General features: G+C 41.1%; 2 protein-coding genes across 3 annotated transcripts in view; one reads left to right on the top strand and one right to left on the bottom strand.

Moving 5' to 3' along the window:
• The window catches only part of NADK2 (NAD kinase 2, mitochondrial), a 33,125-nt gene extending 23,971 nt beyond the window's left edge, over positions 1-9,154 (top strand). The window contains exons 8-12 of one of the 2 annotated variants that reach the window (XM_035563763.2): positions 1,482-1,577; positions 3,119-3,174; positions 3,261-3,314; positions 3,786-3,909; positions 6,319-9,154. In XM_035563763.2, the coding sequence (XP_035419656.1) occupies positions 1,482-1,577; positions 3,119-3,174; positions 3,261-3,314; positions 3,786-3,909; positions 6,319-6,457 (469 nt within the window). In that variant the 3' untranslated portion in view covers positions 6,458-9,154. Of the gene's footprint in view, positions 1-1,433; positions 1,578-3,118; positions 3,175-3,260; positions 3,315-3,785; positions 3,910-6,318 lie in introns of both variants that reach the window. The other variant, XM_035563762.2, reaches the window with a different exon arrangement.
• Positions 9,155-9,648: 494 nt separating this feature from the next.
• On the bottom strand, positions 9,649-22,712 carry SKP2 (S-phase kinase associated protein 2). Its single transcript, XM_035563764.2, has 10 exons — positions 22,598-22,712; positions 22,124-22,383; positions 20,968-21,079; positions 20,545-20,688; positions 19,156-19,290; positions 17,768-17,866; positions 16,074-16,201; positions 15,424-15,475; positions 14,637-14,744; positions 9,649-11,562 (listed from the first exon to the last, which is right to left on the bottom strand). The coding sequence occupies exons 1-10, from the start codon at positions 22,603-22,605 to the stop codon at positions 11,349-11,351; spliced, it is 1,260 nt and encodes a 419-aa protein (XP_035419657.1). The 5' UTR covers positions 22,606-22,712; the 3' UTR covers positions 9,649-11,348.
• Between the last annotated feature and the right edge of the window lie 10 nt (positions 22,713-22,722).

Genomic DNA, 22,722 nt, shown 5'->3' with positions numbered 1-22,722 from the left:
TTCTAACTCAAACATAGTTTTATCAAGATTCTAAAAGATTTATTTAATGTACAGTGATAGAGGAACACAAAGCTCCTTTCCAACACTTTACAGTAGCCCTCTGCTTCTGAATGCCACAAATACATTGTACTCTTTGGTTCCAGTATATTTTAGAAGCTATGTGAAACACAGTGACAGTAGGAACAAATCTCTAGTAATACATTTTGTGTTAATAGAACTTGAAGACTTCAATAATGATGTCACACAGATGGATCATATTTTTAAGGCTCAAATACACAAGTCTACTGTATAAAGAAACAGAATAACTCTAGGTGCGTCTTCCAAGGGCTTATTCTTCATGCCAATTAAGAAAACAGGGAAATTGAAGGGAACAAAAAACACCACCTAGTTTGTTTAAAAAAAAAGTCTTAAACTGAATCAAGGTGTGCATCTGTGTCCTTAATTTGCTTTCAGTTTTCTCATATTCCCATCTTCTCAAGAGTGCACACAATGCTCTAAATCACCAAGAGTGTTAAATCACTGTTTAACACCAAATATTACCCCATTAACACCATTGTATTCTTAGTCTGTCCAGACCAAAACGTTCATCACCAAAAAAGAATTCACTAAGCTGCTTTTATTAAGAAGGGTGAAAGTCAGTCATGCTGAACCCAGTGAACGCGGTGTGTTTCTAAAAGGGTATCCATTTATCTGAACACTATATCATGCTGTTTGTATTAGGCACTATAAACATCAACAATTGTAGTTCGTAAGTATATGTCTGGATGTTCTGAAGCTTATGGGAGAGAGACTGGTTGCAACAAGCCTAAGATTAGGAATCCCCTGATATATGAATAATACCATGCACAGTGATGGTTGTGCCCCAAGACTTACGACATTTGAGTTTTAGGAAGAATTTACCTTGGAAAGAAACTTAAGCCTGCTGACTGTTGTAAAACTAAAACTGTTCCTGAAGAATCACGGTGGATTTTTAATTATTGAAGTGATCAAGAATTCAGCTTGAAGCCATGCTATTTCTTACTGATGCTGGAATCTCTTACGTCTTAGTGTTCCCTGATGTAATTTTGAGACCCAGTCACAGCATAAGCAGTTTATGCAGTAGTTCAACAATTAAGCAAGGAAGGTAATGTATTTTGTAGTTTCATTTGTAAGTCCAGCAAACCCTGCTTGTATGCCAAGTTATTCCCAGATGAACCACAGAGTTCTTCACGCAGAATTTAATATGAAAAGTAGCTGAAAAAAAAAACCTGCCTAAAACTTCATGCTGCAAATCACTTTTGTCCATTATAAAAACCACCGTAAAACAGTGTATCAAAAGCGGCTGCCAAATCAGAAACACTGTACAGTGCCTGTGAAATTGTCATCCAGATTTGAAACTACCCCCCTCTAAATTTTCATGTGCCTGATAAGGCTGTGTGTTCTGTCTTATTCAGGGAGAACTTTAAGTCCTGCAAACCCAGTTTTAAATTCTCGCTTCATAGGGCCTCCTATTATGAAATATCAGTTGATGATGGTCCTTGGGAAAAACAGAAGAGTTCAGGGCTCAATGTGTGCACTGGAACAGGATCAAAAGCATGGTAAGTACATGCTGCTGCTTTGATACAAAGTATTGTTTTAGATAAGCTAGATGCACCTATTTTGCTGAAGCATTTTGTCCAAATTGAGTCTCTCTTTTACCTTAACTGTAACTTTGGTGAAAGAGCTTGCACACCCCATGTAGAGATGAGGGTTTGGGAGTGGTGATGGAAAGATCTGCTCTGGCTGGTTGGCAGGGCATGTCCAGGGGTTCTCTGAACTAGTCTTGTTGGTTAAAATGTTTAGATGAAGCAGCTCAGAAAGCCATTATAAAAATCTAAGCTTTAATAAAAATTGGAAAACATACTTGGAAAAGTGTTCTCTGGCACATCTATTTTCCATTCTCCTTCCAAGCTTCTCTTTCAAACTTAAATGAAAAGGGAGTCTCTTTGCCAAAATATTGCCCTTAAATGCAGAAGGGTATATCTAAGCAGAGCTGTACTAGTGTAATCAAAGGGGTAGATTTTCTTAACTGCAGTTTAAACAAGCTTCAATACTACAGACAAGTCTAATCAATTGTTTTCTCAGATGTGTGGGAAGTAAGAGCCTCTTTCATTTGGAAGTCTGGCTATCCTTATCATTTAAAGTTGTACAACAGGCCCCGGATTTATGTGGCAGGCTAAGATGGACTAAAACTGAAGCTTTTAATGAAATTCAGAAGTGAATATTCATGCTGTAGCCATGGTTACTGGACTTTACTTTTCATTGTAATTCAGAATCTTTTATTCAGTCGGCATAACTTGGTCTTGGAGGCTGCCAAGGATGAAACTCGCAGATTGCTAGGAGAAATTTCGTAGTGTTCAGTACCTTGGAAATGTACAGCCTTGGTTCAGAGCTGTTCTTTGGCATTTCATTTACTTATTATATGTTCTGTACTGAGCAATCTCAGAACCAGAGACCAAATCCCAGGATTGCCTGTTTTTATTGCTGCAATTGGTGTCTGCTCCTGGACTTCTCCAAATGCCAAGCCTGTTGGGTGATCTTTAGTCTGTGGTTTAGGGGCCCTGCTGGGGTTTCAGTCCTCCTCACCCTGAGAGGCATTTAAATGTCCAAATACTTCTTCAGCTGCCAAAACTTGCACAAAAGGTGGTTAACTAGTTAGGGGAGAGAATAACTTCAGACTGCATCTTGGTTTCTCCTGTGCCAGGAGGAGGTTTGCAGGTAGGCAGTAAGTGTAAGGGGAATAGCCCTGGACAAACATCCTTGGCACTTCTATAGTCTGTTATGTATATAGTGGATGACTGTTGCAGTCTGAGGTGTTCTACTGCCGTGACAGAAGAGCGGACTGAGGATTGTAAGCTCCACTGAGAACTGTGCAACTGAGATATTCACAGTACTACTGCACAAGGGCTGCAGTTAGTACCTAAATCTCTTCTGAACCTGGGCCCAGGAGGGAGACTGCTGTCTACTCACACTCAACAGCATTCTTTTTTTTTCTTTGTCTGGAACCTAGTTCTTTATCTGTATGCAAGGTAGGTTTTTTTTTTTGTTCCCCCCCTCAATTGTATTGCTTAGCAAACAAGACTTCTACTTTTCTGTCTAGGTCCTATAATATTAACAAGGTAGCAAATCAAGCTGTTGAAGAGATCCTTAATATTGGTGAGTGAACACGTGTCATTACTGGCTAAGTTTACAGAAAGACACTCCTATCTAATGAGGGCTCTTTCTTTCTCTTGGCTCAACAGCTAAAAAGCATGGAAGCTTGAATATGCCATTGAACACAGAACTAATACAGAAAGGTTAGTGAAAAACGCTAGACTTCTATAAGGTATCGTAACTCTGACTAGTTCATTTTTGATTGTACTCTACTACTCAATACTGCTTCCACTATTTTAGTGCTCTTGCAATATTAGTCTTTCTTACAAACATTATTTAGGAATATTTGGTGAAACGCTTTTCACCTTTGATATTAAAGCACTAATTTAGACTTTCATGTGTAGATCTTGAAGAGAATTTCAATTCTCCTAAGATTTGAAACAGTTAACGTTTAGTCACCTGAAGGGCGTTGGTGAATGTTAGTCATACAATAGAACTGAAAGGAATCTTCGGTAAAATTATATCATCTCAAAGGTGAAGGCTATTAAACATTTGGCAAGACTCAATACTATCTCTAGGTGGGAAACCTGCTCTTTCCTGGAGGAATGTGTGTTTCTGAAAATAACGAACTTTCTCTAAAAAAAAAAAAAAAATGTCCGATTTTCTGTTTACAGTAACAAATGATTACAATGACTCCCTGCTGTATAGTCCAGAAGAACCAAAGATGTTTTTCAGTATTCGAGAACCTATTGTAAACCGAGTTTTCTCAAGCAGTCGGCAGCGTGGCTTCTCTTCAAAGTAAGTGTTGGCTGTAGCAGTCACTGAAGAGTTTTTTCATTGTATAATTTGTTGAAGTAACCCAGGAGTTTCACTTGAAGTGTTTCAACTACCAGTTTGTGTTTTGAGGGGATTGAGTGTTCTTGTAAGAACAGGAAGAAAATGTTTCCAAGCTGGGTTGTACTTTTGCAACATTTGGTCCATGCACAAACTTAAGAGAGTAAAAGAATCCCACTGTGCCCAGCTTTGGGTGCATGCCATTACCCCCTCTATGTGACAGGCATTGACAAACTGGAGTGAATTCAGGAAGAGGCCCCTGAGATTTCTTGGGGGCTGAAACACATGCTATATGAGGGAAAGAGTCAAAAGGTATTCTTGTTTAGCCTAAACAATTTTTGTTTAGCAGGGGGGATCCAGCTGCTGTCTTCAGATTATGGAGGAGACAGACTCTCTTCAGAGCAAAAGAGGAGATGGCAACAGCCATGATCAGTAGGATATAACAGTCTGATAAAATATCAGGAAATACTTTTCAGTGAGAATCAGAGGTCAGACAGTAGAATAGGTTGCTGTCCTTGGAGACAGTCAAAACCTGACTGGGCAAGGCCCTACACAACCTAATCTCTCTTTGAAGTAAGGCCTGCTTTGAGTTGAAGAACTAGATGCTCTTCCAAACTAAACTATTCTCTAATTCAGTCATTTTAATTTAGAACTCTTTTTGTGGAGCTCACCACAATTAAGTAAATACAAACACATGCAACTGTTAATTGTATGTTCAGAGAAACTATGCTGAGAACAATACAGTGTCTCAGTATTAACAAAATGCTAATTCAACCTTTTATGTCAAAACAGATGTTTAAAGGAGCCTTGACTTGGAGACCCCTCCTTTTGAGCCACATCAGTGTTGCAACACTTTATGACCCAGTAATAAAAGAAATCTGTCTACTGGGACTAATTATTACTAAATTTGAGGCCCACTCTGTGCAAGTCATGTCTTTAAGTGTTTACTGCTTCTTAGTCATTTTGATCTGGGAGATCTCCAGGTTGAGTAAATCTTAAAGAGACTGTAAGAGGAGAGGTTAGAATAGGAACAAAGAACTGGATTATCATCTGGGGATGCTACAGTTTTAAGTCCCATCTTTATTTAAAATAGAGTTGTCAGCATGGGATATACTATAAAAACTGTATTGGAGCAACAAATGTCTGCGTACCTAAGAGAGGTATTTGCCCATTTTTTCTTCCTGAAGTAGTTTTTGCTGTTGGTCACAGTTGGTCTTTAGCTCTTGGTGCTAGAGATCCTGCCTTTGCTGTTCTTTCTCCCTTTAGTTGCACAAAGTGAAATGGAGGAGTGAAATGTGCCTCCAGGTTCTTCTGCATTGTTCAGACTTGGCTGTGTTGTACTGATGCACAGACCTGTTCAGCTCTGATGCTGTGGCCATGCTTCCAAGTTTTTCATCTTTGTGAAAGATGTGTCTTCATGAAAATTTAAGTCACTGGAGTAATTGATGATTACATCTTAGAGATCAGAAGATTGTCTAGACCAAGGCCTAAGTCATAAACAGTCAAGCACATTCATGTGAGATTGCAGTCTGCAGCTTTTCTGAAATCTCTACGAGTTCCCATCTAGCAATGTAAAAAAAAATTGTTTGGAGAACTCCGTATTTAATATTGTTCTCACTTGCTACATATTTGAAAGGCTAAGTTCTGACAGTTGAGTTAATTTCACTTTTAATGATGAGTGAAGAGGAGGATGGTTAGTAGCTTTATTCTGACTTGACCAGCTGTAGAATAGCTGCCTTAAAATTTATATGCAGGATTTTTCCATTAGGCTAAATACATACTAGTTATACTCTAATATTGACAGGAAATTGTGGCTATACCTACTTACGATGTTGTGCAGCAAGCATTCTGACCTTCGGCTTTGTGTTTGAAATGACTTTCCCTTTTCTGTGAATGATTCATATAGCAAAATAGTATACAGTAATATCCAAATTACTTGAATTTCAACTTACTAGTTGAAACTGCATGTTTCTCTTAACATGAAGCCCATGCATTAGAATCATGCTAAATTAATGTGAAACTGTTTTCAAGCAAATCATTAAGCGGTATCATCAGGAGCTTTGTTTGAAAATGTAGCTAAATTCCATTTTCATTATTATGCGTATAAGCTGTCCTCAGATTCCTGTAGTAACAGTCTGCATTTGAACAGGCCCTTTGGTCCTCTCTGGACTCTTTGCTCTGTCTATACAAAGCACTGACAGGTTCAGGGATCCCAGTACTAAATTCTAAATGCTAAATTCTTACATATGCTCCTGTGTGATTAAGCGTTTACTGATCCATGCAAAGAAGCATTCAAGAACTAGTCTCTTTATTCAGCTAAGTTATTGTGTGACATACCTCGCTTACAGGCTATTTTATGATTATTTTTGGCAGAGTCTGCGTCCGTTCCCGTTGTTGGGATGCCTGTATGGTTGTAGATGGAGGAACATCGTTTGAGTTCAATGATGGGGCGATAGCTTCCATATTGATCGACACGGAGGACGCACTGTGTACTGTTCTGCTAGAAGAATGAAGGTCCCTAGTGTCTTCTGCTGAAGCAACTCTGGATCCAGAGAGAACTCCTGGAGATAGACAGCATATCACAATGCTGCATTAAGTTGGAAGTTGGCTTTTTTTGGATGCAAGAGCATTTGGAGGAAGCTTGGGATGCTTTTCATTCCTTGGGTTGGGGAAATCTTAGAAGCCTGACATTTAAGCTCTTTTTGCATCTGGTATAAAAGAAATGTATCTGAGGTCTTACCTCTAACTTCAGTGAAAATTGACATTTTTTAACCTGTAAGGCAAACATGAAAGAACATCTTTTTAAAACATAGGTAGGATGGGTTCAAATATTGTTGGTAGCATTAAATATTCAGATGTACAGTTTTTTAATTAAGTGTAGGAGATTAAAAAACTAAACACCTTCACACATCTACTTTTGTAGAAAAGCTGACTGTCAAAATCCAGTGATTTGATGCAAGGATATATAGATTTTGGTAATTCCTGATGTTGGCATTAGAAATGGAAATGCAAACCTTTTGTATGCTTTTCAAAAATTTTACAACTTTGTAGTTTCATACAATTCATGACAAATTTTTTGGCTCTTCCAGTATTTTTTTCTACTTTGTAGATTTACATCAGAAGTAAGTGTCTGGTTTAATTTCTAGAAGCTCTTTTCACAAATTCAGTGAGGTAGCTCTTACCTTTGCTCTTACTTTTGGGTAGAGAGGGACTTGAAACCGAAGGCTTTTCTTCAGTCCTTTAATATGAAACCACAGAAAATGTGTTGAAGTTAAGACATACTCCTTCCCTGAATGGACGAGCTGGCTGGCAGGTGTTCAGTCACAGCAGTGTTATGTAGGTAGCTATCATTAAGAAAGATGTGGGCCTGAAGTTAAATGGTTTGGAATTTTAGGTTCCGAGTTCCTTTATAGCTACAGAAAAATGAGATGTGCTGGGTTCTAGTAGCTGGAGCACAAATTAATACCTATGTATTTCCTTATTAACTTCCCCAGAAAATTTAATTTTCCAATCCTATGCTAAATTTTACTGATACTTAATTGGCAACTTAATTTTATATGCCTCTGATTATGTATGTGATACAAGCAACTGATTGTAGAAGAGGAAGGGACTTTTTTAGATACTGTTTTAGAGAAACTGTGAACTTTGCCTTTGGAAGTCTGTGCTGATTAACGCGTAGATGAGGGCAGAATTTGACAAAATGAAGATCCCTACAGTGGGAACTCTTCTGGTACATGACTTGAAACAAATGTTTTCCTTCCTGTCTACTAGGAAAAAACTATTTCCAAAAGTGAGTTTTCTTCAAACTATTTTTGAATGAAGGGAATTCTGGAACAGATGTTCTCAGGTTCAATGGGAATGTGGCCAATCAAGTGTATTTATTGCCACTCACAACAAGTAAACTTAGCTCTATGAATGTAGAAAGTGGATAAAGGATTTTTCCCTTACACTACTTCAGTTTTTGTATTAACTCAGAAGCAGAATTTAGAAGAAATGGATTTGACCATGCCATTCAGCTCTAGGAGAAATCTGATTCTGCTGAAACTTTTTAAAAATAAGCTATCACTGTTTTGTGCACATTTCACCCTTCAAATGTGCTGTAGATTGAGTTATTTACAATATCTATGTGAGTTATCAGGACTGCAGACCAGAAGGGGAAAAGCAAAGTAGCCAAATATTCTTTGAAAACTTGTCAAGTTCAGGAACTATCAGAGTAAAACTCATAATGTCTAAAATAGTCTGCAAAATTTGTCCAAATGTGAAGATGCAAAATACTCTTTATAATGTTGGCTGTACAGAGACTAAGGTGTTGTAGTTATTCCCAATCCCTCTGTAGCCAGTTGAGGATGGCATACGTGCGTCTTGTTTAGTATGCTAGTCAATTTGCTGTTAAGACTCAAAAAATAATGCCAGTAACATTAATTTATGACTTCCTTGGACTTTACCAGTAACTGTTAGGTAAGAGATTTATTTGGTGTTAACTATTTAGGTATTCAGAGTGTCCCTGAATACCTGCACAGACAAATTTATGGCAGAGATCCTGCCCCTACTTATTCAGACATTTGTTCTGTAGTGTTTTAAAGGAGACTGATTAGCCTGAGTTGGTTACGTTGCTCATAAAAATAACTGCCATTCCTTATTCTGAATGCTAATACTAAAAAGGCAATGTTTTCAAGTCCTGCAGACCCGAAGTACAACCTAGTTCAGAGCTTAAATTTCACAGTTAAGTTCCTAACTGTTACTTAGCAAAATGGAAACCTGACCTACTCAACTCATGAGTGGCCTCTACTGGTTTTGTCTGTAATTAATTGTGTATCTGTTGAAGCATTTACTGGTGAATGCTTGATTTAAATAACTGGGAAGGGTCAGAGATCTATAATAGATAATCAGTAAGCAGCTACCTTTTTTAATTAAAGAACTGTAAAATCCTTTATTACGAAGGAATGCAGTACAGACAACTTACCTGGTAGACAGTGTTCTGTGACAGGACTGAGTATTGGTGTAACACTGATTTAATCTGCCTGGACTGGCACTGAACTCTGCACCTCATCTACCCACTGAATCAAATCCACAGTGATTTCATTTAGTGCCAGTCCACAATTCTGTGTTCTGCTAAACTAAACCTGTCATTCTTTGCCTTTTTTTTTGTCTATACATTATGTAATAAAATTAAAAATTTAATAGATGCTGTCCTAACTTTTTAAAATGTTTAACGTGCTCAGCTTTCTTTCATTTACTAAGCAGGGTTGTTTCTTTTTTATAGTGGTTTCTATGTCCTCATGTTTTATTTCAATAGATAAAATAGAGAGGATTATCTATACAGGAATTCTTGGTATTGATTTCTTGGGGTTAACAAATAACTTTTTCAGTTAGGTAAAGGTCAGTGCTGCGCCTTACCCAGAGGACATGAATTGTGTCTGCTGCAGCTGCCGTCATAACCAATAAACCTGCAGTAGAGACACTTGTCCTCTTCCACCACTGAACCTAGTACTTCAGAAAACAAGTTCTGGACTATTCCTCCTAGTTAAAGCCATACTGCTGTCCCTGTTCTGTTCAGGGTTTTTAAAGCACTGTACTCCATTAAATACTATGCGTATAGGTGGTGATACTCTGTCCTTTAAACTACATTTCTTTGTCCAATGAATATCCAATGTTCTGCTTTTTTTAATCACACCACATGATTTGGTGGCAAATCATTAGTCATTTTGTACAGTATCACAATTCTTTAGCTCTTTATTAAATGCAAGACACGTTGTATAGGATTACATTGTATACAGGGAGAAGAATTACAATAGATTTAATTTTTCTCTTGAAGTTGTTTAAGACGCAAATCTTAAACTGCAAACCAAAAAAGTAGAATTTTCCACACAATCTGCTCTGTACTACCGCATAGTCACTCCTGAACTTTTAATCTTTGGATTCAGATGGGAAGATACTACACCTATGCAACAGCCCCAAAGTAATGTTACTTCAACACTAACTTTTTACTAACTTCAAACACCCATGAATAACTTTACCACTTGCTTATTGTGTTCATGGGAACAGCAATGGCATATTCATCCCCTACTTTTGCTCACAGGGTGCAAAGTTTTGCTCTAGGACTTCAAATAATGCTTAGCCTTATGCCTAGCACATTCCAGGCTCATGCAGGACACTGATGATAGAGATCAAAAGTAATTGCTTGTCCCTATTAACTTTTTTTTCCACCAGTTATTCAGCTTTTCCTGTCACAAAAAATAAACAAGACCAGCAGTTAGTGTTGAAGATGCAGCAAGTTAAATGATACTAAAAACAAGCTAATATAAAAGAGAAACAGATGTCTCTTAATAGCACCCAATGGAGTTCTTCCTTTCATAATTACTACAGTGCAGTCCCAGGTTTTGTTGCTGGTCTGAGCTCTAGAACCATTTGAGTCCTTCTTCCTGCAAGATTTCTGCCAATGTACTAATTGCAGCCAAATGACATTATTCGTTGAAAGAACAGAACTTTTATAAGAAGTTTTGATATTACATTCCTAATTCAAGTTCATAGAAACAAGGAAAAGCTACACAAAGGTTCTCTAACACAATCAGGAAAACCTGGCAACACAACATGGACCAACTGTTGTTAGCCACTTTTACAGATGATTATTCTGAATGGGCTTTTCAGCCCATATTTTCCTATTTTTCATATTTTACTACAATGCTAAAAACAGCAGTTACCTTTGTGGTATGTTAAAAACTTCACAATAGCTCCTTTATACCGCTTCTTACTTGCACAGTACTGACTTGTCTCTTCAGTGCTTTCCTGTAGACCTCCCTTCCAATGCTCCCTTACTGTTTCCATGTTCAGTGAATCCAGACTCACTCTTCTGTCCCCCTCACAAACAGTGGTTAGCTTCTTATCTTACTGTACACCTTGTTCAATTAAGAATTTGAATAGGTAATTAATAAAATCATTATTAATTTTGAGTTCTGCAAACAAGACCAAGAGAACTCCTTAATATGCCTTACTAAGGCATTCTGTACCTCTGGCAAGTCTTTTCAGGAGTTGTAGAGCTGGAAGAATTAATAAACAGCACCTTTAGAACACCTTAGAGTAACAAAAGCTGCATCAAAATCTGCAGCTCACAGAGGGGTTCACAAAGGCTGAAACTGTTTCGTTACAGTGATTGTTTCACAATTATTTTTTAAAAAATAAGAAGGCTTTTAAATTTCTACAATTGCTTACAGATCATTAGATTTCTAAAGGCTTTAAGAGGAAAAAAAAAAACAAGTGTAAAAATATTTATAAAACTACATTAAGGCATAAGACCAAGTTAGAACATTTTATAAAAACAGTACTATAATTAGAGGTGCTCCAGCACTCTGCTTCTCATGGAGCTTCACTACACGTGGTATGTCCATCGCATCCGTCATACATGATCATAAGCCACTATGGGTTCTCATTGTCAATCTGCATTTGATGCCCCAAATCTCATGGTTCTTTTTAGCACCAACAGTTGGCCTTGCAATAGTTGTAAAATGTGAACAATTGATCTTCATGTCAGGAAGTGTTTCTTTGAGGAGCTGTAGGGAGCTATCAGTCACTATTCCAAATACCTGAAGAGTCTTTAATGTTGGAATTTCACCAAGTTCTCTAGAAAGAGAGCAGTAAGAAATTGATTATTGACCTAAAAGCATATTTTGCAGTCTGTACCCAAACTACATGAATGTACTTCTACTAATTTTTTAGAAATAAGGTCATTACTCGAGATAAATGTACTTTCCTATTTTTAAAAAAAATCACGTATTCAGTTGAAACGTTTTCTGTAAGGCACTGGCACAGGCTGTCCAGAGAAGCTGTGGGTGCCCCATCCCTGGAAGTGCTCAAGGCCAGGTCGGGTGGAGCACTGAGCAAACTGGTGTAGTGGAATGTGCTCCTTCTCACGACAGGGGGCTTGGAACTGGGTGATCTTTAAACTCCCTTCCAGCCCAAACCATTCTGTGATTCTATGAAATTGCTTCTTGCTGTTCTCCATCTCATGAAAATAGACTGGTTCACCTCCTTTCATTCTCCTGGAATTAAATACTCAGAACAAGTAGAAGGAATTGCCCCATATAAAGTTTCAGGATGTTGCTCGGAGGACGCAAGGCTCTAGGTACTAGCAGTCTCTGACTTGTGATGTTTAGGTAAGTAGCCAGTCCTGGTTTATTTTACTTCATGCTAAACTTCGCGATAAACACCCAGTTAACTCCAAACTTGTGTGGCATTTGCTGCTCCACCTGGATGCATACAAGACTACGGGGCCTGATGGGATTCATCCCAGGGTGTTCAAAGACCTGGCTGATGTCATCACAGGACCTCTCTCGATTATTTTTCAACCGTTTTGGGAATCTGGAGAGGTCCCAGTTGGCTGAAAGCTGGCAAATGGGGTCCCAATTTTCAAGAAGGGCAAGAAAGAAGATCCTGGCAATTACAGGCTTGTCAGTCTCACTTCTGTGCCTGGTAAAGTTATGGAGAAGATTATCCTGGGAGTTACTGAAAAACACTTGAAGGACAACGCAGTCATTGGTAACAGCCAACACGGGTTCACAAGGCAAAGGTCGTGTCTAACAAACTTAATGTCCTTCTATGACGAGATCACCCAGCTAGCTGACCAAAGCAAGCCAGTTGATGTAATCTTTCTGGTTTCAGTAAAGCTTTCAGTACTCTCACAGTATCCTTCTGGACGAAATGACCAGAACAGTTAGATAAAAGCATAATAAGATTGGTGAACAATTGGCTGATGGGTTGGGCCCAAAGGGTTCTTGTAAATGGGGTTACATCAGGCTGGTGACCTCTCACAAGTGAGGTTCCCAAGTGCTCCATTTTAGGACCAGTCCTCTTCAATATTTTCATAAATGATTTGAAGTTTTTTTGAGCAAGTTCGCAGATGATACTGAATTGTGTGGAGTTGTTGACTCTGTCGAGGGTGGGGAGGCCTTGCAGAGCGATCTGGAGAAATCAGAGAGCTGGGCAATCACCAACAGTATGAAGTTTAACAAGAGCAAGTGCCAGATTCTGCACCTAGGAAGGGGAAACCCTGGTTATAGGTACAGTCTGGGGGACGAAATGCTGGAGATCAGCCCTGCAGAAAGGGATCTGAGGGTTCTGGTCAACAGCAAATTGAACATGAGCCAGCAGTGTGATCTGGCAGCCAGGAGGGCCAACTGCACCCTGGCATGGCACTGCTAGCTGGCCGAGGGAAGGGATTGTCCTGCTCTGCGCTGGTGCGGCCTCACCTCCAGTACTGTGTGCGGCCTTGGGCGTCACAGTATAAGAATGACATAAAACTGTTAGACAGTGTCTAAAGGAGGGCTACAAAGATGGTAAAGGGTCCAGAGGAGAAGACATATGGGAAAAGCTGAGGTCCCTGGGTTTGTTCAGCCCAGAGCAGAGCAGGCTGAGGGGAGGCCTCATGGCGGCCTGCAGCTCCCTCATGAGGGGAGCGGAGGGCAGGCGCTGAGCTCTGCTCTCTGGGGACAGTGACAGGACCCGAGGGAATGGCATGGAGCTGGGACAGGGGAGGGTCAGGCTGGGGGTTAGGGAAAGGTTCTGCTCCCAGAGGGTGGTCGGGCACTGGGAAAGGCTCCCCAGGGACATGGTCACGACACCAAGCTGCTGGAGTTCAAGAAGCCTTTGGACAACGCTCTGAGAAATATGGTCTGATTTTTGGGTTGTCTTCTGGGGGCTCTGGAGTTGGACTCTGTGATCCTCGTGGGTCCCTTCTAACTCGGATATTCTATGATTCTATGACAGCTACCACCAGGACAGAAAAGGTTCTTCAGATTCTGAGTCTTGTTCCTCTCACAACCTCTTTCTTCTGCTCGAGCACAGGGTATTCTTCACAGGACAGTGAGAGAAAGGAGTGAGGAGAAGCAGTGCAGACCATTTTAAAGCAGTAAAATGCTGTGTTCCTACACATCCATTATTATTAACGACTGAGCCTGGTTCCAAAGTGCTGTGTTTGTCACAGAATCCCAAAGGAAAAAACTACAGGCTTGTGCAACAAGAAAAGCTGGGCAGTGAGGGGCTGTGGATTATTGCCCGGTCTAAGAGTGAGAAAACTGCATCCTACAAGACTCTTAGGTCAAGAGATAGCCTTGTACTTGAGGGTGTATTATTTAAGACCCAAAACAGGATAGAGACAGATAGATATAATAAAAAAAGGCAGGAAAAAAAAAAAAAGAAACAAGTACACAACTCCAAGCTGTGTTTCAGTGGCAACCAATAACTGGTAGGTGCACACAAAAGCAAAGGAATACGCAGATTCTGACACTGGTCAGCAAGTACTTTGCACTCTGTTAACTCTTCTGAAGACAAGTTATCCATCGCTGCATAAAGCCTAATATTGACACTAACACTGATCATTGGCAGGACTGGCACCTCACAGCAGTAAGATCCAGCAGTATAAGAGGAGACAGGATGCATGTGCTGAGCAGCAAGTTCCATTAGTACAGACTAACACCATGGAAAGATTATCTCAGCTACCTTTGGTTCCAGTCTGTATTCTCAAATGTACATGATCTAGTAGTCAGGTTCTTTTTTTTCAGTTCCTTATTCCTAATTTAATTGATTCTACCACCAAGTTTTTCAAACAATACTTGCAATTCCTAGGCCAAAAAAGAAGCAAGTTTAAATTAATTTATCCTCTCTGAAGGGCAAACCAAAGCCATTAAGATGTTACTTACACTAAGGCAGCAGGCGATATTTGGTAGCATCGGCTAAGACACAGATGTTGTAGAAATATGAGTTGATGAAAATACTGGAAGCACTCAGGCTTCAACATCACGCTGTCACTGTACATGGGAGCACATGAATTAGAAGTTGCCCTTTAAGTACAAAGCAGCAGTAAATTTGAGATCTCTAAAATTCAGGCTGAGAAGTTTAATGAAATATCAACTTGTTTTTCTACCACTGAGGTATTTTTTGCTTAACACAAAGTAGCCCATTTCTAATGTGTGTGTTGGATTCTGCCTTTCACTGAAGTGCAAGTGAAGCAGCAGCTGCTCTGCAGGTACTTGTGCTGCAGCAGAAGTCACACCACGAAAAGCCAGTTACTTTACACATCAACATTTCAAAGATTGTGACTGACTAGGTCAAATTACAACTTTTATTAAATGGTTCTAAGGCCATGTCAGAGCTGAACGAAATCCTCACTAGGCTACTAAGCTCATAAGCTTTGTGTGTCTAAATGCTTCCTTCTGTTCTACCTATTGACTGCTTCACTTGTTAAGTTAACAAATCCTGTAAATATGTAACATTTACACTTCAGTAACAAAACCTTTACATTAGTTACCTGCTCCAGATAAAGTTACAACAGACAGTAGATCTTCTGTAGGTTTAGCCTAGAAAGCATTTTTGTATGTGCAGCCCTACTCAACAACGCATTTTTGCTATATAGTTACTGCAGAGCACTACCATTAGCAATCCCCTGAACCCTAAGGACTTAAGGACTAGCTGCACGGGACTTCTTACCTTAGATCTAAATGGACGAGAGAAGGACATCTTTCCACCAAGGTTTTAACATCTGAAAAGAAGTCACACAGTCAGCTCATCTTGTCATCAACAAGACACACATGCTTTATAAAGCATACACATTTCCATTTATGCAGCTATTAGCAAGTAAATAAGTAATGTTGATTGTTGAGATTATTTGCCTTCCAAATCAATTGGTATCTGTAGGACATTGTGTCATGGTGAAACTTAAGTAATTATGTCTGTACTTTTCTGGATGACGCCTTCAGCAGCCACAATAGCAGAAGCCTTAATTTAAGAAGGCTCCAAAAATTAAGTTCCCTCCCACAATATCTGAAAGGCTGATTCACAAGGGAACATTGGATCCACTGTGTCCTGCTTGTAGGACTTCAGAATTTCACGCTACACCTTTCAACTGAGCTTCCATGTAACCATTTTTAAATTCAGAAGACAAATTATGTCACTCCTCATGGCTAAGCCAGTGACATGAGTAAGATTCTCTGACAATGAGAACATCAAGCTACACAGAGCAAAAATCAGTCTTAGTGAATGATATTTCCAGTACATACGATAGAAGCCAATTAGAAGAAAATATAAAGCCTGCTGCTTTATCCCGTAGTGGGATAAAGGTTTATCATGCTGCTATTTACCTGATATTTGTAGATTCTGTCTGTATCCACTTAAATTTAGTTGGGTTACTTTTGAAGTAACGTGATTGACTGCTGCTTTGACATGGGTGGCTGTAAAGTCACACCAGGACAAGTTTAGTTCCTCCAACCTATACAAAAATGAATAAAGAGCTGTTTGGAAGAACAACTGAAATACAAGTTATTGTCTTAGAAATATCAGCTGTATTAGATAAATACCAGAACTCAAACTGTAATACACCTACAACCAAAGCTACTGTATTAATGAATACAAATTTCACCATGGCAATAATTAAGCACTGGAGCAGGTTGCCCAAAGAGGCTGTGAAATCTGTGTTTGGAGGTTTTCAAGACCCAACTAGAGAAATTCCTCATCAGCAGGGCCAGTGATGAATTTAGACCCTGCTCTGGGCAAAGAGTTGAAGTGACCTCCCAAGCCCACTTCCAGCCAGAATGATTCACTAATATTGTAGGAAGCGAGACACTCTTTTCGTCTTGCTTTTGGCTGGTGACCTGAACCTATTCCCACTGAACAAATGCTCACATTGAGAGGAAAAAAGGCCTTTCGCTATCCATTATTAGCATGGGTCAGGTGACCAATTACTTTTAATTCGTATAAAATACTTTATAATTTTATATTAGCATTGGCCAGGTTGTGATCTTAACTTGACTACATGCTTGATTACCTATAGCCTATCACCACTCAGGGACAAAGTATTTGTTTTATGTTTAGCTGCTGTGGATGTAACCCCAGGATAAATGCACAGTGAACAGTGCAGCCAGAGCCTGTCGATTGTTATGTAATAAAAAAATGTTAAAAGAAATTAAAAGCCTTCCCTCCCCCAAAATATCACTGGAGAACACACAGTGGCAAAGCCAACAAACACGGTACTGTCATAAAATAAATGATCCTAGGTTGTCCCAGCATTCCTAGCCCAGATCAGGTTTGCCATCTGCTGTGCACTGTGCAGAGACTGCCTTTATCTAAGGAGCTCATGATCCACGTAATCAGACCAAGCTACAGAAGCATTATCTTCCCATGAGAGGCAGAGAATGATTAAGGTTTTGTCTGTCCACTATCTTGCTGCAATTTGATTAAGACAATGGTTTTGTAGAAGGAAAAATGAAGTAGATTGTCCAATCTCACAGGAAGTCAGCAAAGATCAGGGCATAAAACCCAGACCTACTGGAGCACAATTCAGCAACTTCCTGCCAACAGATGGTTTATTCCCTGGAACTTCATAAACTGAAGGATTATTCTACAGATGAAAGGGCACAATGTTTTCTGACATTTATGCTGTACTCTGATTGCTCAGACTCCACTCTTCTAAAACACACACCTTCACACTTTGTGAGGATGACATATTGCTTTCAGGGAGATAAGCAAATTTACATGATAATCAAATGGATGTAAGTGGGTTTTCAACAACCAACGAGACTGCCTTTAAGAATGTTTAAGGAAACACACGTAACTACTGATGTACATCTTTGCTATTAAAGAAGAAAATAACTGGATGGAAGGAAATTATCTATCTATTCAGCTAATAATCAACTGTTAGGCATTTGAGAATACGAACAGACTCGTAAGAAAGATAGTAAGAGATGAGTACAGTTGGAATGCCGATGGGAAGATAAAAAAGGATAATTTTTCTCAGGACTAACAGTAAGCAGGAATACCAAAGCTATATTTGTCTTACATAGAACAGCTGCTCAACATCAACTCCAGGCCTTCTGCAGAAAACCCTGAGCACCCACAGAGATTTAGTCGTATCAAACTGGTATTCTTAGCAATGCTTCTGTAGAAGAAAAAAAAAAAAGAAAAGTCTTGATAAAACTCAAACGTTGGAACATTGCTAGGTTATATGGTAATGTTTAAGAGCTAAGATTCCAGGCACAGAATTATTTGTTAAACATGCAACACCGCATTTTTTGTAAACTGACCTATTTAAGAATCACTAGGGATCTCAACTCTGTACCTGCTGCATCACAGCACAACTTGGAAAAGGATACTTCTGTATTTACATCATGGTCCTGACACATCTGTATGTTTATAAACAAAGTTTAAAAGGAAATAATTCTTTTCCACCATTTCCTGTGGTATCTCACTAAACAAACACCATGGCTTATTTGAGATGATTGCACCTCTACAAAAGATAAAACAATCATCTCATTTTGGAAGTTACCTCTCCAGTGTCCCCTGAATGCACTTGTTTGCAAGACTATGGCAGACGTGCAGTTGGTGATACCTGGAAAAAACCTTACACCTGTGTACCTGTACACAGGACAATAAAATTCTGTAATCAGTGCCTAATTAGTACATGATTTTCAGATGCTTTTTATCTAGCGTCACAAGCCAAGCAATACTGGTTTATTTGCACTCTGGTATTTCTCCCAGTGTGAGGAAGGTATCAGAAAGCTCAAAAGCAGAAAGTGGGACACACAGAGCCTTGGCCATCTGAGCTGGTTCCTGGCACCTTTGCAATCACCTGAAGTGACTGAACAGGAGGTTGACTGCACACCCGTAGTGTCTTTCCTGTTTAACTAAAAAACAGCTCATCTGCCTGACAGAGTCTGCAATTTTTCAGATCCTCATTCTGAGGGTCAACAAAGTAGTGAGAAATGGTGCAGAAGCATACAAAGCATCTGGTAGGAGACTTGCTGGGACCCCTCAAAACATGAAAGAATATGTATGCTAAACACAAAGCTGTCTTGCAAGCACAAAAACTAGAAAATAAAAGTAGCTCAGCTGTGCAGCCTTGCTGCAGCAACGGCAAAAGGACACACAAGTCCTACAGAGACGAGCAGTTTCTCTAGGCTCCCCTTACCCTGCGAACAACATCAACAACAACAAAAAAACATAAACTCACTCACTCTTTTGGAGCAGAGTTTCCTCCCGACCTGATCTCTTGGATAGACAGGAAAGAGGCTGCTTATCTAACCCACCTGCTAACTCTGGTGCCTAAAATTGGCCATTTTAAAAGACTCCCACACAGAGCAACTCTAACTACATTCTTTCCCTTGCCTGCACAGAATAGTGTCACCAAACAGAAGTTATTTACCAAATATTCCCAAACGTATTACTCACTTGACGATGTCATCAGAAAGCACTAGTCCCTCCAAGCTGAGATTCACCAGTCTTTCGCACCGACAAAGAATACTCTGGAGATCTGCAACAGACACTGTGCAGTTTGACAAATCCATGTGTTGAACTCGGAGAGGTCTAAAAAGAGGAGAAAGGCAGACTACTAAAGCTGCATTAAAATCCAGCTCCACAAATTCCACATATCATAAAAATACATGATACTCTAAAAGCATGCAGAAAATAACTACACTTTTGTACTTTAGCTACAGGCTGCTCGTACCACTAAGATTACTGGCCCTACTGCTAAGCTACCAGCCAGAACTACTGAAATTTTATCACACTGCAAGATGTGTGAGGAGTGGCTGAGGTCCCTGGGTTTGTTCAGCCCGGAGCAGAGCAGGCTGAGGGGAGGCCTCATGGCGGCCTGCAGCTCCCTCACGAGGGGAGCGGAGGGGCAGGCGCTGAGCTCTGCTCTCTGGGGACAGCGACAGGACCCGAGGGAACGGCACGGAGCTGGGACAGGGGAGGGTCAGGCTGGGGGTTAGGGAAAGGTTCTGCACCCAGAGGGTGGTCGGGCACTGGGACTGGCTCCCCAGGGCAGCGGTCACGGCACCAAGCTGCTGGAGTTCAAGAAGCCTTTGGACAACGCTCTGAGAAATATGGTTTGATTTTTGGGTGGTCCTTCGGGGAGCCAGGAGCTGGACTTGATGCTCCAACTTGTGGGTCCCTTCCAACATAGGATATTCTATAATTTTATCTTTGAAGTATTTATAGGATTCATTGCAACTGCTGCAAGTCTATACTGCTGGATTTAAAGGTTTTTTGGGCTCACATACAAAAATACTTAAAAGACTGACAATTTTTGGTTCGACAAGAAATAGCTTGCAAATGTATGCCTGTACTTGAAATGTACCTTCAAAAATCACACTAGCTTGGTTTTAAATAACTGACTGATGAATGCAAACCTTATTTCAACCCCATGGGACCCACGGGATAGGTGTTAAGCTGAGGCAGGGGAAGTTTAGGCTGGACATCAGGAAAAGGTTCTTCACAGAGAGGGTGGTCGCACACTGGAACAGGCTCCCCAGTGAAGCAGTCACTGCACCAAGCCTGTCTGAATTTAAGAAGTGATTGGACTGTGCACTTAGTCACATGGTCTAAACTTTTGGGTGGATCTGTGCGGTGCCAGGAGTTGGACTTGATGATCCTTATGGGTCCCTTCCAACTCGAGATACTATCTTATTCTATTCCTACCCACTGATCAACTCTTTCACTCTTCAGATACATGATAAATGCTTCTACTGGTGGAGATGTTAAAAGTAAATATACACAGAGAAACTGTGAAGATTTGAGACACAGTTTCAGGATCCAGTACACAGAGAAAAGCCTTACTTCATGGTTTTAAACAGTGGATTCCCAATACACGATCTTGGGCAGCGGAATACAGTAACACCTGCAGGTAGCAACTGTCCAATTACTCCTGGCAGCAGATTTCTAGAAGCCAGATCAAGGGTCTGCCAAAGAGATTCATCGAACCTAAGGAGCAGAGTTTTACTCATTAGTTAGCAAGGAAGGGTCAGAACTGTGAGCATAACCACACAAAGTCTTCGGTACCACAAAAGACTGAGAGGAGGGGAAGTCACTTAATAAAATCTAATGCTACTAAACTATTTGAGTTGGTTTTGATTATATATACTTACAACACACATACAGAATAAATTGAATTACATATGAATAGGCAAGATTAAAACCAAATAATTTATCAATATGCGGAAGCAAAGTTCTTAGCGCTACATGATGAGAAGTAATACTTACGAGAGACGATGCCATCTCTTGCAAATCATGGAAACTTTCAGCAGATCATTTAGGGGCAAATATGCAAAGATTGCCAACAGCAGTTCATCTGGAAGTGCATCCCAAGAAATACCTTTAGGGAAAGAGTGAACACTCTAGTTAACACTAGTTAACATTCTAGTTAAAGCTGGGTCATTTCTGCCTGCTAATCAGATGCCTTCTTTGGCTTGGTTGTCAGAAGCACCACTGCCGTCCGTCTGTCTGTCTGTGGGCTGTATGTACATCATTACTCATAAACCCTTTCAACTCTTCATTGAAGAAGGATACTTTAGGAAACGAGAATCTTGACTACTTCCTTTGTATTCTATGGCTTGTACACTTCCTCAAATGCAGGAGAGGTAAGACAAGTCTAAAAGGTCACCTCAGGAATAAAGAGCTGAACTTCTCGTCTCCTTTTTTTCCCCCTACTGAAATGCCCACCCACGTCACACACGTCAGGCTCCCAGAAGGGGGCCCAAGGTGAGGTTTACATTTGCATGGTACACAAAGCAGGTAGGTAGCACAAAGTGCTCTTTAAAACACCCACACTGACTGCCACCCCCCATGAATTGTATGAAAGGCCGTGGTGCAATTCTGACTTGTAACGAGTTGATGCAGAGCTCCAGAAGGCGCTGCTGTTCACCTAGGAAAGCTTTCTGGGTGGTGAAGCTCAAGAACAGCTTCCTATGACCCAGCACTTACCCTCACTTAAAGGAGGGGCCATCTGAGGACATTCCCACCTTTCATGCAGCAGCCTTGTGTCTGCTGAGAGTTCTCTAGTTTGCAATAGGTAGTGGCAGCAGGCTGAAAACCCATTTTGATACCAGAGGGAGGAACAAACCACCCAGGAGCCTCACACCCCGTGCAGCACTGTCCCTGCAGCCCTGTGGCAGGGTCCTGAGCAGTGCTCACAGCTCAGCTCCAACAGGACGAGCGCAGCTGCTGCCCCTCTGCCTCCCTTCACGGGTGCAGACGTATAGACCTGCATCCTTTGGTCTCGAGAGCTCAGCCTCTCGTTTCTAAGATGCTTATATGAAAATATCGAGTCCCTGGCTTCAGAATTACACCGGGGGCGGCAGCACCAGAGGCTCGCTTATATTTGGTGGGACAACTGAAGCCAGGAGCGGCGTGTGGGTACCTGGCTCTGCCTCTCGGAGCAGCCGAGGCCTGCGCACGATCACGAAGTCCTTCTCCTTCTCCTTCACCTTCTGCCTCTTATGCGGGGAGCAGGCGGCCACTAGCAGCTCCTGCGGGGTGTTCTCGCTGCCCAGCCTGTCCTTCTTCAGCACCGACACCCCCATGCCCGACAGGAACTCCGCGGTCCTGCCCGACTCCCAGTCCCAGGCGAAGCCAGACGAAACGTTGCTGCCGGAGCTGGGGATCTCCTGAAGATGTTTCCTGGGGGAAAACCGAAAAAAAAAAAAAAAAGAGAGAGAGAAAAAAAAAGAAAAAGCAACAAAAATAAACGGAGTCGTACCGCCAGCCCACCGCGGGATCCCGCCTCACCCCTCACCCCTCAGCCCGGCCGTTGGGCGCCCGCCGCCTCCTTCATCCGCGCGACAGCCCCGCGCGCGCAGCCCGCGCCCCGCGAGCACGCGGCGCCCGCCCGCACCTGTGCATGGCGATGGCGGCGGCGGGAGCGGCGGGAGCAGCAGCAGCAGCAACAGCGGCGGCGTCGGCGGCGGGACAAGGTTGCTCCGCCGCGCGCGCGGCGCCCGCCGCAAAGCCTCTCGGGAG

The sequence above is a fragment of the Cygnus atratus genome, chromosome Z (assembly GCF_013377495.2).
Source record: "Cygnus atratus isolate AKBS03 ecotype Queensland, Australia chromosome Z, CAtr_DNAZoo_HiC_assembly, whole genome shotgun sequence".
In the NCBI taxonomy this organism is placed as follows: Eukaryota; Metazoa; Chordata; class Aves; order Anseriformes; family Anatidae; genus Cygnus; species Cygnus atratus.
This window is presented reverse-complemented; position numbering and strand designations above follow the sequence as displayed.

Bases quoted from the DNA above. Each gene is read 5' to 3' on its own strand.
- SKP2 (XM_035563764.2), bottom strand. The intron at 21,080-22,123 runs GTACCCACACGC...CTTTCCCTAAAG, and splicing joins GCTCCGAGAGGCAGAGCCAG to GTATTTCTTGGGATGCACTT. The intron at 15,476-16,073 runs GTAAATAGCAGC...ACTTCTTTTCAG, and splicing joins ACAGAATCTACAAATATCAG to ATGTTAAAACCTTGGTGGAA.